We start from the raw sequence: 15919 nt of genomic DNA on the forward strand, positions 1-15919 counted from the left end.
GAACAATTTTTAGAAACTACTGAATCGATCAACGAGAAATATGGTGTGTAGCCGTTTTCAGGACCGGGAAGGCTTTCGATGATACTTTCAAACCCCTCCGAATCCAAAAAGGGGGGGCTCCCAGACAAAAATGACAAAATTTCAACAATCCTCCAAGGATTGTTAAAAATTGATAAACGTAAGCGTTTTGACACTTATGGGGATGATTTATTGAATTGACAAATAAGTTTTTTAAAATCAGATGATATATTGTTTTGATAGACACTTCCAATTTTAATGAATGAAGAATTCCATATTCAATAAATGGATCATTCATATTATTATCAAAACCAATGTATTAGTGTTTTCATAAAGTTTGGCACACTTTTGATTATGTACAAATTTTTTCTGTATTTTAATACTTCCCCCGCTTCAAAAAGTAAATTAGAACTGTTCCTTCAACCTTCCAATTACGTTGCGACTCAACACAATCTAGATGTTTAGACACTATGAAAAATATTTCGCTTCTAAAAAGTGATGAAATTTCATTAAAAAGAAAGATTTTTTAACTTAAATATTTATAACGAATTTAATTTTTTCCATGAAAGGGGTAGCAGAAGCATTTTTATCACAAACTTTGTTTTAGCCATTTAAGCACGTTTGTGGCATTCGTGTCTCTTTAATTTCAGTTATCATTTTTTTGAGTGTGATTTATCATTTGTTTTGAAGTTACATAGAAATTGAAATTTATTATTGTGTCGATCTATATAAGGATGGCAGCCAAATGGGTCATGTAGAATAAAGAAAATCATCCATAGGTATGTATGTATGTATGTAGTTAAACCCACCAGTGGCTAATAGGTCTTTCGACCCGAGTCGGTACGGGAAGTCTCGATCGCACGTTCAAATATTGTCCATGCTTAACTCACAAACAATATTTGCAGTGCAACCAAGGGGTCCGTTACCACTGATTTGGGATAGGTTTGACTCACCAAACTCTCTTCCGACTGTTCGAAACAAATTTAGAATTATGAAAAGGAACCAGTATCCTTCTCATGATTCCATATTTGCCGAGATACTCCGGCTGGCTTGAACCCACAATCCATTTTATATCAGTCTTTCGTTCGCTTGGTGACCTATCCAACCCCCCACGAACCCCCTTGAATAGAGTTAAGCTATTCTAAATACAATAATATAAAACATTTTAAACATCTTACCTTTTTACCATTTGAAAAGGATACTTATTTTCCAACCATCATAAAGAAAATCATCTATAGGTATACATTTAGTAGATTGGCCCAATAAACTGACTTGTGTAAAATTTCAGCTTTTTTACCCTCAAAAATCTGCAAAGGGGGGACCAAAGCAAATCGGGAAAATCGAAATTTTTATTGCCAAATGACTAGAAATGCATGAAACGTCGTGATCTTCTGTTAAAGATTTAGGTCAAAAATCGATTTCTTTGGACTCAGCCGTTTTTTAGAATACTTTTGGTTTTTTTTTCAGAAAACCGACCAAGTCACACAATTCGAAATTAGACCAAAAAAATTTTTTTTGAGATAACACCAAATCTTGACATTTCATGAATTTCTAAGGCATTTGGCATCAAAATCAAAATTTCGATTTTCTGAATTTCCATTGATGATATTTGAGGGTCAAAAATCCGAAACTTTGTGCATATCGAAGCACCCCTCAGGTCTGCCAATCTACAAAATTTATATGATCGGTTTTCAAAATTCGATCATGATTTTTTTTCACACATTCATCGCCACGCTAATCTATATATTCAGAGGTATAAACACAACGAGTCATTATTGGTATGGACCATTTATTAAAGCCACAGCAGCCAAGACTCCTGATATTTAAGAACTTTCATTTCAAAGCAAATAACGGCAGTGTTCTCCTTCATCAAACTCCGTCGGAAGATTTATATACGTTGTTTATTTCATAAGCCCGGAGTTTATGAGTGCAAACATTCATCGCTCCCCATGTGCCGGAGGCTGCAATATCTATTTCGAATCATTTATTACTGCTCTTTTGATCGTTGCTCGAAATTTTGGTCAGCTTATTTTACGAATGTCACATCTGTGGTTCCTGATGCAATAAACTCTCGGTAGCAACCTATATCGAGCAAATCTTTCCCCGCTCCTCACGTGAATGGAGGATGAACCCGGAACATATCTGTACGATATTGCACCTCAGTATAAGGGACTCATATTACGGAAGAATCATCCGTCGACGCATATCACATTCGGCAATAAAAACATTGCAGTAATCCAGCCACATGGTTCCTCCCCTCCGATAAACGATAATTTTGAGGCAGCATAATCCTAAACTGTACGAGGAAATTGAACTGTCCGGTTATTAAAATTTTATCATACTTGCTGCTGCCCTTTGATGCAATTCAATCTCGTTTCAACCGTTTTTTTTGCTACCTTCTTTTTTCAGATCCTTCAATCGATCCAACGATGATAACGACGAGGCACTAGAAAACTCCGGATGTGTGGACCGTCAGCTGAAGAAAATGGTTAAGCAGAGGAGTCACTTTTGCTTCCGTTTATCCAGTATTGTTGCACCATTCCGAGGCTGGCCTAGTCTTAGCTCTGGTGCCACAGGAAGTAATATTGGCCATCACCGGGGTTCAGCGAGTAGAACCGTTCAATGGAAAACCATTCAATTGCTGCTGATAGTGCTGGTGTACTGCAATGGCCTGAGCAGTGGAAATTGGTGGCGAGTGGCGGATTTGTCGTTGGATGTGAAACATTTTCATCGGGACAATCGGAGTTTTGAGATTTGCAGTGATAACACTTTTTTCACCCAGTATCAGCGAGAAATTTGCTACAACAATCCAGAGCTGCTGAAGGTAAGAAAAGTTTATAAAATCTTTCATTATGAGAATTCTTGGCTAAAGAACAGTTCAATTTTATTTTCTACAGTAACGTACACCGGGGTAAGTGTGGACGATGGCTATTAAAAAATTCAGTGCACTTTTTGGAAATTTTCTATTTTCAACTACGATGTCAAGTTCATGTGCATCTTTTTCAATTGCAAATTTCTTGTAAAGTAGCTGGCTCTTGACGAAAAACTTTACATTGAAACAATCCTTACATTCGAACCGACCAGTAAGGAAAGAAACGGAGCACACAGGAGAAAACGATACAAAAAGGTGATCAAAAGCTTCGTTCAATGGTTGGTAAAAATCGGTTTCAACTGGTAGTTGTTCAACAAGCCAATGTTTTGGTCGAAACTAGCCAGTGTCAATCCATTTCTACTTGTTTCGACCCGTTTCGACCTAACTCCATTGAACAGTCTTAAAATTGTTTATGCCAAAACGAAGCGTTTTAGACCTATAGTGTCTTCGGTACATTTTACTTACATTACAAGTAGCTGAGAGTGGGGTATCGTGGGCCATGGGGAAACGTGGGCCACTTTTAATATCTCAGATGTGTGTTGAGATAAAAATCTCAAACCAACTGTCATCGTCGTCGCTTTGCGTGAGCATATATATGTTGTTGACTGAAATACCCATCATATGCTTCTTTTATTTATCAAGCTAAAAAAAGTTTGAAAAATTTACTTTCATAATTAAAAAATCACCCGCTAATTTCATCGATGGAGAAAATAAAGTGCATAACAAAAATATGCTCATACGCTTATGATCTTAGTTTTGTCATGATCTTTCACGTGGAAAAGGAATTTTTGATGAAACATCAATAAGTCACACAAACGCAACCAATTTACAAATCATAGCTTGTGGGGAATCGTGGGCCACACATCTTGAATCACCTATATTTTCATGACTTTTTATGTTTTTATACACATTCAGAACTTAAAATACGTTTTACCTCTCTGCAAAGTTTTCTTATGCCAAATGAAGATTTATGAAAAATATTTTGTCCATCCTATATAAGAAATTTTGCAAAAACGCTCGCGAGCCAGGTTTTGGAATCTATGCGATCATACACAGCTCTCTTTTTTATTTCATCACCTGAAATTGCTTTTAAATAACGAAATGAATTAGGAAATAAGGAAATTAGGAAGTGTAGTAATTTTGTTCAAGACGTCAACATCGTAGAAGCTAACCATAAAAAGTAAGAAAGGTTAAAAAAAGTAAAATTCAAAATTTATTTCAATTAAACCGTTTATTTTCTAGCTTCACAATTCGATTAGGCTATTGATTTTCAATAGTTTTAGGGCAAGTTTAAATTTATTAATTTAAATGAACATTGATCAGTAAATAAATTGATTGAATTCAATATTTGAGTTGAACAAATTATGAGAACAAACTTAATTAAAGATATATTTCAGGGAACAGAAAATATAATAAAACTGTAATGAGAATGTAAAAATAAGAAAAATGACAAACTTGTCACTTATTTAATTGTATTATAAAGCTAAAAAATAAACGGTATATTAAACGTTATACCGTACGTTATAACTATACATTTTTATAAACGTAAGTTCTGCTTGATTATAATGCAACCAAAACATTAATCGAACTAGGAAGATACAGTTGTTTGAAAACAGCTATTATTCCTTAGTTTTTTTCTTTCAATATATCTCGTTTCAGCCTAAATATTTTTATTAAATATATTCCACAAAACTGTTCCAATTTAAGTAAATCAAAACACTTTCAAACATACTTTGCATGTATAAGCTCTGCCTGAAAAGATATAGATTAAAAACTGAAAACTTTGAAAAAAAATATTTTTTTTATTTTTGAACCTTTCTTTTTACGGATAGCTTCTACGATTTTGACAACTTCAACAAAATTACTACACTTTTAACAATCTTAAAATTAGCTGATGACCAAAGCTTTAAAACTTTTTTCAAAATTTTGGATGGCTCGAGCAACAAAGTAACGTATTCAACCAAGAAAACACAAATTTGTTGAAAATTTCCTGAGAAATCAAAGGGAAAATCTACCGTCCACACTTACCCCATAAAGCGGGGTAAGTGAAGACACTAGCAGTCCTCAACAATTTACGCGATAACTTTTTTCGCTTTGCTTTTATCTCTTCAGCGTTTGTAAACAACATGTTCTGCATCACATTGAACGTAATTTTATCAAAATTGATCCACTGCTGATTTTTTAATGATTTTTTAAAGTTGAACTATACGAAAAACTGTCCACACTTATCCCGGTGTACCTTATTTATTTATCTCTGCTTACACCCAAAATTTCTGAGGCCGGAATTTAGCAAAATTTTGCTCAAATTTGACCAGCTAGAAACTTAGCAATCAATTTAGCAATTTTTTTTTACTAAAATTTCAGCAAACGAGGGGAAAAGTTAGCCGCCGCAATTTTTACTCAAACTTTTAGCAAAAACCGGAGAAAAAGATTGCTGGGACCCGTAATTTCATGTTTTGTTATTTTTTCTCTGGAAAATCAGGGGAATATTTGATTATTGAATAGAATACACAAATTACATTCACTTATAATTTATTTTTCACATTTTTTAAATTTTTTTCACACTTTTCGTTAAACGGAAGGTTCGATCCTGGGAACGCACCTACTGGCGAGCAAAATGCCATGCCATCTTCATCAAAGAAAACACCGGGGTGTTTTCCGGATGCAGCTCGTTGAAATTCCAGTTGTGGTCCTTCTTCATTGCCGGACTGTTGCGGGTTTCGTGTTGCACTTTCAACCTGGTTGAAAAAAAACAAACACACAAATTTCAAATTAAAATATTGGAGAATCAAAACACTTTAAGATTGGACCTTACCTGTAAGCATCCGGTGTCGATTTAGCTACCGTTTCTCCGTGAAGTTGCCCACCAACAAAAACCACCAGCGACGAACATCCGGAACCGCACTTAATCGCGACAGCTTTTTAATTTTCTCCCTACTGGCGCGGCGGCTGGAGTCTGTGAACATAGCGGCTGAAAAACGTTCGTTTTACTAAAATCAAGTAAAATGACCTTTTTCATTACTAAAATCAAGTAAATTTAGCTTTTTGCTAACTCAACAGTAAAAAAATATTTTTGCTAACGGAAAGTAACAGCGAAATTTTGCTAAGTGGAGCCCCGAAAGTTTTGTGTGTAGGGCACAGTTTGTTCAATTTTCAAAACTTTTAATTAGGTAATATGGTTTAGGTTAAACATTACGGCAGTTCCGGTTTGGCAGCGAACACTTGTTTTGCAGGACAGTTGTCCGGCATTCTCGCAGATCGTGGGTGGCCAAACCATGGCCAGCGGCTGTCTTTTTGTGCCCTGCGAAGCTTTTTCCAGAATAACTACATTCCAATCTTAGTTCTATTTACTGTCATTCCGAGAAAGATTGTCCCATGTGAAAAAAAATAGCGAGCGAGAAAAACGCGATTGAAATTTCAGCTATATTTTCAATTTTTCTCCCAAACTAAAAATTCACCGACAGTTTTTTTGTAGTTAACAGTTCAAGTTTATCATTTTACAATGTTTTTTGCCAAAAAAAAAAACTTTTCCTACAACAAACGGAGAATAAGAGCCAAAAATGCTACGTGTGACACTTTTGCCTAGAATTAGATCACATACCGATGCTAGTTCTACGGAAAACTATCACGCCGCTAAACTTTTTCTATCATTTTAAAAGCTTGTATAGTTTCTATTTTTCCCAAAAAATAAAGTTGAACCGTAATTTGCAAAATGCGTTCCTCCTTGTTTATAAAAATGTATAGTTGAGTATCGATCCTGTAAGTAGTGCCTACCGAAAAGTGTTGGTGAAAATTTCTCTGAATGAACCACTCAAAGCTCCTCTCTCCTCCTCAACCCTCTATTTTAGTGTACTTTTCGGTGAATAACATCATATTCAACAGTTTAAATTCATCTTAAGAGTTTTTTTTTTTTTTTTGATAAAATAGGCATTTTTCATAGAATTTTCAGTAATGTGACATTCTTACGTAGAACTACCAACATAGAGACCACCACCTTGACGAAAATTTCGTATAAGTTCAGTACAAAGTATACTTGTTTGTGTTTTTAATCGAAAGTTAACACTAAAAGAGTAAAATCATGTTTAGAGGTTCCGCAAGCGCGATCTTTAAAAAAAGTCCACTTTCAAAAGATTTGATTTTAAATAAATTCTGGGTCCAAAAATTTTCATAAAATTTAAATATTTTATATTTTTTAATTTTGTTATAGTTAAAAACTACACGTAAAAAATACAAAATGAACCAAATTTGTATCGAAATGTAAAACTAGCAAGCTATTTTCAAGAAAAAAAAATTTGTTGGTCCAAAAATTTTGAATTCAACTGACCAAAATGTGTACCAAGCGTAGAATATTTTTGATACCAATGCCATAAAAAGATGTGGATTTTTGTGCACTTAAACTTTGCTGAACAAAACATGTGGTTTGTATTAACGTGTGAACAGCTATTCACGATTTAATGCTTAACAAAAATCACAATTTAGGATATTTTTTATTTAATTTATCAAATTTGTCTTAATAAATACCTACTTTAAAATCAAAATACTTGCAAAAAAAAGACTTTGATGGTTTAAAGGAGCCATCAGAAACCCATATGCCGAATTTGAGCAGAATCGGACAACAGAAAGGGGTTGCACTGAATCTCAAGTGTGAAAGGGATTCTGAGACATAGTATTCTAAAGAAGCATAAAAAACTGGTTTTTCATCATACATTTTTGTCTTTACCAGAGATGTTAAAATCGCGAGTCTACATACTCGCACTTTGCCCTTCTTTCCAGAACGATTTTATTTCGTTAAACTCAAACTGCAATGATGCTATCTATAGTTCAACTCGGAAAGCATCAGGAAGTAAGCTTCGGGTAAACTCGGCAGGAGTAAACAGCAATCGGGGGAGAAACATCAGCGAATTAAAGAAAAAATCGTTTTCGTTCGGCAGCCGAACACATCAATCGGACAACGCATGGGGGCGTGGCTAAAAGAGGTAGATACAAGGGAACGGGAAACGAGCGAAAGAAGGGTGCGAGGAAAGTTAACTCGGTCCGTCGGGCAACGATCGCTCGTGTGCATTCGTGTACGGTAAGCTTCGTTCTGTTGTTTCGTTAGTGTGATTTTATTCCTGAGAGGCATGGAAAACATCAATGCAGAACTGTTCTCTTCGTTTTGTGTGTAATAACGTAATGATTGGAACGAAGATAAAATCAATCTGCACACAACAAGTTAAACTCGGAAAAAATCAGCCGTATGATTCTTTCCGAAGCGAGTTTACACACCGCTGGTCTTTACCAATCGATTGCTTAATTATGTAAGGTTTATTAAAATTTCAATTAAGACTAACATTTCACCTGAAGACTGCAACTCAATTGGACTTAAAACAAAAAAGTTATGGCTGTTCATAGATTGTATTTTGGTTACAAATTGTCCTGTAAAACGCAATGAGTAAAAAGTACTCATTGTGTGTAAAAGTACAATTTGCCACAAAAATACAATCTTGGAACAGTCATAACTTTTTTGTTTTAAGTCCAATCGAGTTGCAGTCTTCAAGTGAAATATTAGTCTTAATTGAAATTTTAATAAATCCGTCATAATCAAGCAATCGATTGGTAAAGACAAAAATGTATGATGAAAAACCAGTTTTTTATGCTTCTTTAGAACACTATGTCTCAGAATCCCTTTCATACTTGAGATTCAGTGCAACCCCTTCCTGTCATTCTTATTTATTTATTCCGCCAAACAGTGTAGGCTACATATATATAATAACTTAAACCTAGAGATTACAATGTTCAAATAAGCTTAATAATAATAATTTTTCTTTACATTTACAAAGTCAGGTTCTTCGGTGCCTGTTACCGTAAAAACCTTTTTTCAGCTGCTGTTTTGACATAGTTAAGTCTATATTCTCATAATGTTTATTATAACTATACATTAAACAATTAACAGGACTATATTTTCCATAATCAGTTCGAGTAGAAGTTATAATGAAAAGATTTCTTGTTCTTAAATGACGGCAAGGACAATAAAAGTTTAATTGATTTAGTAGATAAGCAGACTGAACGCGCTGATTAATTATGTCGTTTACAAAACAGATTGCAGCAAACTCTCTTCTTACACTTAATGTTTCCATGTTTATAAGCAGGCAACGTGATTCATAGCTAGGTAATTGGTTCTGAGACCATCCTAAATTTCGTAAAGCGAATAGAACAAATTGTTTCTGGACTGATTCCAAACGGTTTTTATGTAAAATTTGAAAAGGCGACCACACAACGCTACAATACTCAAGAATAGATCTAACATAAGCTGTGTACAATGTTTTTATTGTGTATGGGTCTTTAAAATTATAACTGAAACGTTTTATAAATGCTAACATACCGTTTGATTTCTGGATTATTGAGTTATAGTGATCTACAAAGGTAAGTTTTGAGTCCAATATAACTCCAAGGTCTCTAATCTTGTTGACTCTCTCGACAGGATCATCTCCCAATTTGACAATTTCATATGACTGACATTTTCTTCTGGTAAATACAATGTTTGAACATTTTGCCACGTTAAGTTTGAGCAGACTTTTAATGCACCATTTGTTAAATACATTAACTTCGTTTTGAAAGATTCTAAAGTCTTCTTCGCTATTCACTTTCATATAAAGTTTCATATCATCAGCATAAATTAGCACATTTGACTGCTTGAGAAGACAAGTTATATCATTTACGTATAAAATAAATAATAAGGGGCCGAGATGGGAGCCTTGAGGCACACCAGAAGTAACGGAGATACTTTTTGAAAGTGAACCATTAAATCTAACAACTTGTGAGCGGTTCGTTAAATAGGACCTTATCCATTTCAGTAGGTGTGAACTGAAACCCTGTTTATTTAATTTAAAAATTAACATGCGGATGTCAATTCTGTCAAAAGCTTTACTGAAGTCCGTGTATAAAGCCTGTACAGAATTACCGCGATCCATACAGCTAATATTATAGGTAACAAACTCGAGTAAATTAGTGGCTGTAGATCTTCCTTTAACAAATCCATGTTGCTTTTCAGTAATGAGTGTTTTAATTTGGTTATATATTTTTGCATTCACTATAGCTTCGAAAAGTTTTGGTATGCACGATAAAATGGCTATGCCCCTGTAATTGTTTATGTCAGATTTTTTTCCTGACTTGAATATGGGTACAAGAAATGATTCTTTCCATACTTGAGGAAAAACACCTGATTTCAATGAAGAGTTAAATAGAAGAAACAATGGCATACTCAGTTCATTTACTAGATTTTTTAAAAGAAGTGGAGGAATTCCATCAGGCCCGGGCCCTTTAGTGCTGTCTAAGGAAGAAATGGTTTTACATATTTCTTCAAAGGAAATTGATTCTACTACAGTAAGTACCGTTGAATCAGAGAGATAACTAAAAAACGAAGTATCACGATCTTGCTCGGAAAAACTAGTGTAAACATTTTGGAAAAAGTCGGCGAATAGATTACAAATTTCGTCGGAATTTTGACCTTCTATGCTGCCAAAGTGCATGCGAGATGGAAAACTATTATTTTTTTAATTTTGTATTGACATATCTAAAAAAGTTTCTTGGGTTCGATTTTATGTTTTGCTCAATTTTTATATTATAGTCTTGCAAAGAAGTATTTAAGCGTATTGCTAGTCGATTACTGGCTTCTTGGTGTTCTAACTTAGTGACTAATGATGGATTCTTTTTCCAGTTTTTATGTGCTTCTGCTTCTTATTTCTTAAATGCACAAGCTCTTTCGTGAACCATGGCGGATTTTTGTTATTATTTGTTCGTCGCTTTAATTTTGTTGGAACGTATTCATTGAGAATATTACCAAGAATTTTGTAAAAAATCTCCACTTGATTGTCTGTTGAGTTTTCAGCTCGGAATATTGTTTGCCAATCAACAACTTGTAATTTTGTTTTAATCATATTATAGTTAGCATGAAAAAAGTCAAACGTCTCTATAAACTCGTAATCATCTGGTAAACGTTTTTGATCAGGACATATGATTGAGAATTCGATAGCAGTGTGGAAGACCTCGTTTTTCCAAATTGGATCTGGAGCTTCTACAACACAAAAATCATCAGTCAAATTGGAAAATAATAAGTCCAGATATCGACTACAGGCATTTTTTACATGATTTATTTGATTAAGACACAAAGAAGCCAGATTATCAAAAAGAATTTGCAGTGTTTCATTATCACCACAGATCGGCAAGAGAATGCTTTCATTATCTTCATCAATTAAGAATTGGAGACTTGATTGGTTAAAGTCGCCATAAAGGTGTATTTTAAATTCGGGCTCAAAATTTGCGAACATTTCAGTAATGTCAAACAGAAACTTTTGAAAATATTCTTTAGTGGCATATTCTGGCGGAAAGTAAATCGACCCAAAAATATGCGTTTCATTGAAGATGCGGGCTTTGACCCACACCTGCTCGAATTCTTTGTGTTTAGTCGTAGGAATGAGCTCAGAATCGAACACAGAGCTGATTGCCACAACCACACCACCGCCAGATTTCTTGTCAGAAAGAAGAAAGTTTCTATCATCTCTAAACACGTTGAAACTAGAACCAAAAACTTCTTCGCTCTTTATGTTTACATCCCAGCTTGTTTCTGTTCCCAAAATTATAGTATAACTACTAGCTGCTAAATTTTTATAAATTATATTCAATTTCGATGCACTTCGCATTCTGTTAAAATTTTGACAATAAGCCACAATTTCATTATTATTTACTATAGCGGATGTATTCAGGGCAGAAGATGTTCTATGGTCGCGCGAACGAATTGTAACGCGATCCGCTTGGTCAACATTAATCAAAGAGCTAGTACCTGTTGTCCGATTCTGCTCACATTCGGCATATGGCCTTCTGATGACTCCTTTAAACCATCAAAGTCTTTTTTTGCAAGTATTTTGATTTAAAAGTAGGTATTTATTAAGACAAATTTGATAAATTAAACAAAAAATATCCTAAATTGTGATTTTTGTTAAGCATTAAATCGTGAATAGCTGTTCACACGTTGATACAAACCACATGTTTTGTTCAGCAAAGTTTAAGTGCACAAAAATTCACATCTTTTGATGGCATTGGTATCAAAAATATTCTACGCTTGGTACACATTTTGGTCAGTTGAATTCAAAATTTTTGGACCAAAAATTTTTTTTTTCTTGAAAATAGCTTGCTAGTTTTACATTTCGATACAAATTTGGTTCATTTTGTATTTTTTACGTGTAGTTTTTAACTATAACAAAATTAAAAAAATATAAAATATATAAATTTTATGAAAACTTTTGGACCCAGAATTTATTTAAAATCAAATCTTTTGAAAGTGGACTTTTTTTAAAGATCGCGCTTGCGGAACCTCTAAACATGATTTTTTTTAGTCGGCTCCATACAAAAGTTTGTTCTGCACATCCTAATCTGCCATTTGGAGGGTGAGCCCCCAGATTCCCAGAAGTTATGCAATTTTGGGACACCCTATTGTACAGCTTATTTATGATTTTTCACAGTTCCACTACTAACTTTTCCAAAATATTTCATTTGTAAAGCTATTAACATTCAATGCGTTTTTAAGTGCCATGTTACAATATATGCTGGAATATTACAAAGCTATGCGGATTTCAAATATTTATAGTTTTGTTTTTGGAGAAAAGTCTTGTATCAAATACCTCTTCAAATTTTTATATATCTGTCCGGATAGTGTCAGTTAGGTTAGTTCAGTTTTGCAAATAAATATCAGTGATGGAGGTTTGGTTAACTTTTGAATTAATAATTTTTAAATTAATTAATAATTTTAAAACAAGGGAACAACGTGGTTTGCAAAAAAATAACTGATCATTCTCTTTTTGTACAGCAGTGCTGATTAAATTACGACATCTGAAATGGGCATTCGTGAAGCAGCACGCACTTGTTAGAAGTGAGTTAACAATTTTTTTCAGAATGCTCTCACATAATTTTCTTTGTCTTTTATTTAAGGAAAAGTTAAACAACTATTCAGGATACAGAAGTTAAAAATCAGATTTTTTATATTTTGAAAAATTGTACGACCATGATAAAAATTTATTGTACTTTGGAATTCCCATTTCTGCTACAAATTGACCCAACAGAAGTTTAAACCTTAAATTAAAAACTAATATATTCAAAATAACTATTCCATATCATAACATAATAACATGTCTGGATAAACACAGATGCTATTTTAGTCGTAAAATGTTTTTAATCTAGTAATGAAAATAATAATTTGATCTGAGAAACGAGCTCTCAATAATTTTTCAAATTATTGTTGATATCAATCCAATTAGAAACAGTAGAAACCTGTACCGAATCTCATCAATCTGTCTTTCATACAGGGTCCGCCAATTGAACTGCTACAAAACTTTAGGAGTGATTATTTCGAAGTATACAAAACTGAGTTAGATGACTCCTTATCACCTTGTTAATATTATGCCTAAGATGTCAGAGGATATTTCTGTAAATTTTGTAACCATGTGTTTTTTTTTTTTTTTCAAAAAATAGTCCTCTAACCTTAACGTAGTGCTTTGATTGCCTAGTTCCAGACTGTGAAACGGTTGAAGGACCTATTTCGTGAGTTGTCCAATGAGTGTATGTATTTTTTTTTATTTTGGCTCGCACTTGGAAGATACCTGAAGATCAGAAGTACCCAAGTATAGTATGGTGGGGATCATCAAGCTACAGTGGCGACACCTACCAAGGTGAATATCATCAAGACGCACCCTGAGAGAATTTCTTGGCGTAGTAGGGGAGGAGCGGGCTATATGCGCCCATTAAGCAGAACTCTGATTTAATCAAATATCACATCGAATATGTGTTCAAAAACTATATACACGTGTGCAGGCATCTGTTTTCTATACATTGGAGTACTTTTTATGTTAAAATTTTCTTCTGTTTCCAAGAAAACGATTTTATTGTAAGTGTTGTCTAAAATGCCGAACCTCAAACCGTGCGGGCTAAATGCGCCTATTTATGTTTTGAACAAAATTTCTGTTTTAAGGCAATATTTCCGTATAATTTCATTGAAACTGCTAGAAAGTAATAATTTCCTTACGACAAAGCTGAAGTTTTATAAAAAATTTTGTATATTATAATTTTATGGGATAAAACAAAAGTTAGGGTTGCCATACTATGGAGGCAGTTCATCCATGAGAAAAACTTTATCAAATATGTTTTTAGATCTTCAATTCTCTCTTAAGATGTTATTCAGAGCTTAGATTTGAAGATTCAATGATAAAAATCATTTATTTATTCTATTTAACCTGTTATTTTAGGATGGAGGCATTTTACAAACATGATGGGGGCATACAAAAACACTCTATTATTCCACTATATAATCATTATTAATCCTCCACAAAAGCTGAAATATGTTTTATTTCTTAAGTTCATTTGAGTAAGAAACAAAAATCTACCTTGTTTTTGTTTAAGCTTCTTTACGTATAATTTTTAAAAGTCGAAATATTAAATCAAAATGCATCAAAACCTTGTATGATTTTTGAAATTTTTTTGAGTTTGTAAATTCATAAAATTCTTTTTTGCCTTATGTTCTAAGCGTATCACCCTCAAAATGCATTGGTCAGATAAGCTGTCAAGTCAGCCATTTTCTCAAACAACCGTAGGGTCATTTAACCCGATAGGCCCATTTAGGAAACCTTTCCCCCAACACTAAATTGGCGATAGATTTTAATAAACCGGATCAAAATCGCCGTTGGATCTTGGAAGATGATCTTTAGGCCCAGCCTTACAAGATCCCAAGATTTCAAGAGCTCTCGTTTGAACAGAAGCAAGAAAAATTTGGAGAACATCGTGTTTTCTGCCGATGAATTCTTCGCCGTACAGCGGTTCGTGAAAAATCTGTCTGTCTGTCTTATTAAAGGTCTGGATCGGAATCGCCCGTACTTTCCTGGTGAAGATCAACCGAACACCCTGAAGAGGTGTAGATCAATAAATTTACGAATCGAAAATAGTTCTACGGCATGTCCTCGAACTGTGGACACGCCCTAATTTTGGTTTTGGTTGGTGCTTTTTCAGCAGAACTTCGCATTGGTTTACGATGGAAAAAGGTCCCAATTTTTGTGTGCGAATTTTTTTCGAGGATGAATTTCGAGTAAGGAGTGGTCGGGGAGTTCGCCGGACCTGAACCCTATGGACTTGGCTGTCTAGGGTATACAGAAGTCCGAAGTCTGCTCTACAAAACGGATTGGAAGTTCTGAAGCGCCATCAGTTGAATCCTGGGATAAAATACCGCAAAAACCACCTTCGGGCTTTTTAGAATATGTGCCTTGAGCTTCTGCAGCGAGTGGTTAAGCTCAAGGACAAAAAATCGAATGGCGCTAATGGATTTTAAAAATATGATCTGTTTTGATGTAAATCGTATTAAATTTGAAAGAAAAAAGTTTTTGTTTTGATCAAATTATTTGTTAGTTCTAATGTAGCTCTTCAATTGCCGGACCCTGAACATATATGGGAGAGTGGGGAATCATGGGCCACTTTTTTTCGTTGTTCCATAACTTTTTTATTATAAAAGATAAAATAAAAATAAAAACTGGTATGGTTTCCTACATTTTCAAGGTATCAAAAGGTATTTTTTTTTATATTTTAATATGTTAAGTTGTTTGAAGAAAAGCAATATTTTTTGGGTTTTAAAAATGGCGGGGAATTGTGGGCTACCAAATCCAAATCGACCAAATAACATGCAAAGTTTATGAGTTGACCCAAAACTGTGATTTCCTAATTCATTTTGTTATTTTAAAGCAATTTCGGATGATGAAATAAAAAAGAGAGCTGTGTATGATCGCATAGATTCCAAAACCTGGCTCGCGAACGTTTTGGCAAAATTTCTTATATAGGATGGACAAAATATTTGATATAACTCTTCATTTGGCATAAGAAAACTTTGCAAATAGGAAAAATGTATTTTAAGTTTTGAATGTGTATAAAAACATAAAAATATAGGTGATTCAAGATGTGTGGCCCACGATTCCCCACAAGCTATGATTTGCCAATTGGTTGCGTTTGTGTGACATATTG

The 15919-nt window shown here is 34.1% G+C and overlaps 1 protein-coding gene across 4 annotated transcripts in view; it reads left to right on the forward strand.

Annotated features, from left to right (window-relative positions):
* LOC129746733 (protein Wnt-1-like) overlaps positions 1–15919 on the forward strand; it is a 91748-nt gene that overhangs the window by 61619 nt on the left and 14210 nt on the right. For all 4 annotated transcript variants that reach the window (XM_055740590.1, XM_055740589.1, XM_055740592.1 and 1 more), the window contains exon 3: positions 2428–2842. In XM_055740590.1, the coding sequence (XP_055596565.1) occupies positions 2504–2842 (339 nt within the window). In that variant the 5' untranslated portion in view covers positions 2428–2503. The remainder of the gene's footprint in view (positions 1–2427; positions 2843–15919) is intronic.

The sequence above is a fragment of the Uranotaenia lowii genome, chromosome 2 (assembly GCF_029784155.1).
Source record: "Uranotaenia lowii strain MFRU-FL chromosome 2, ASM2978415v1, whole genome shotgun sequence".
In the NCBI taxonomy this organism is placed as follows: domain Eukaryota; kingdom Metazoa; phylum Arthropoda; class Insecta; order Diptera; family Culicidae; genus Uranotaenia; species Uranotaenia lowii.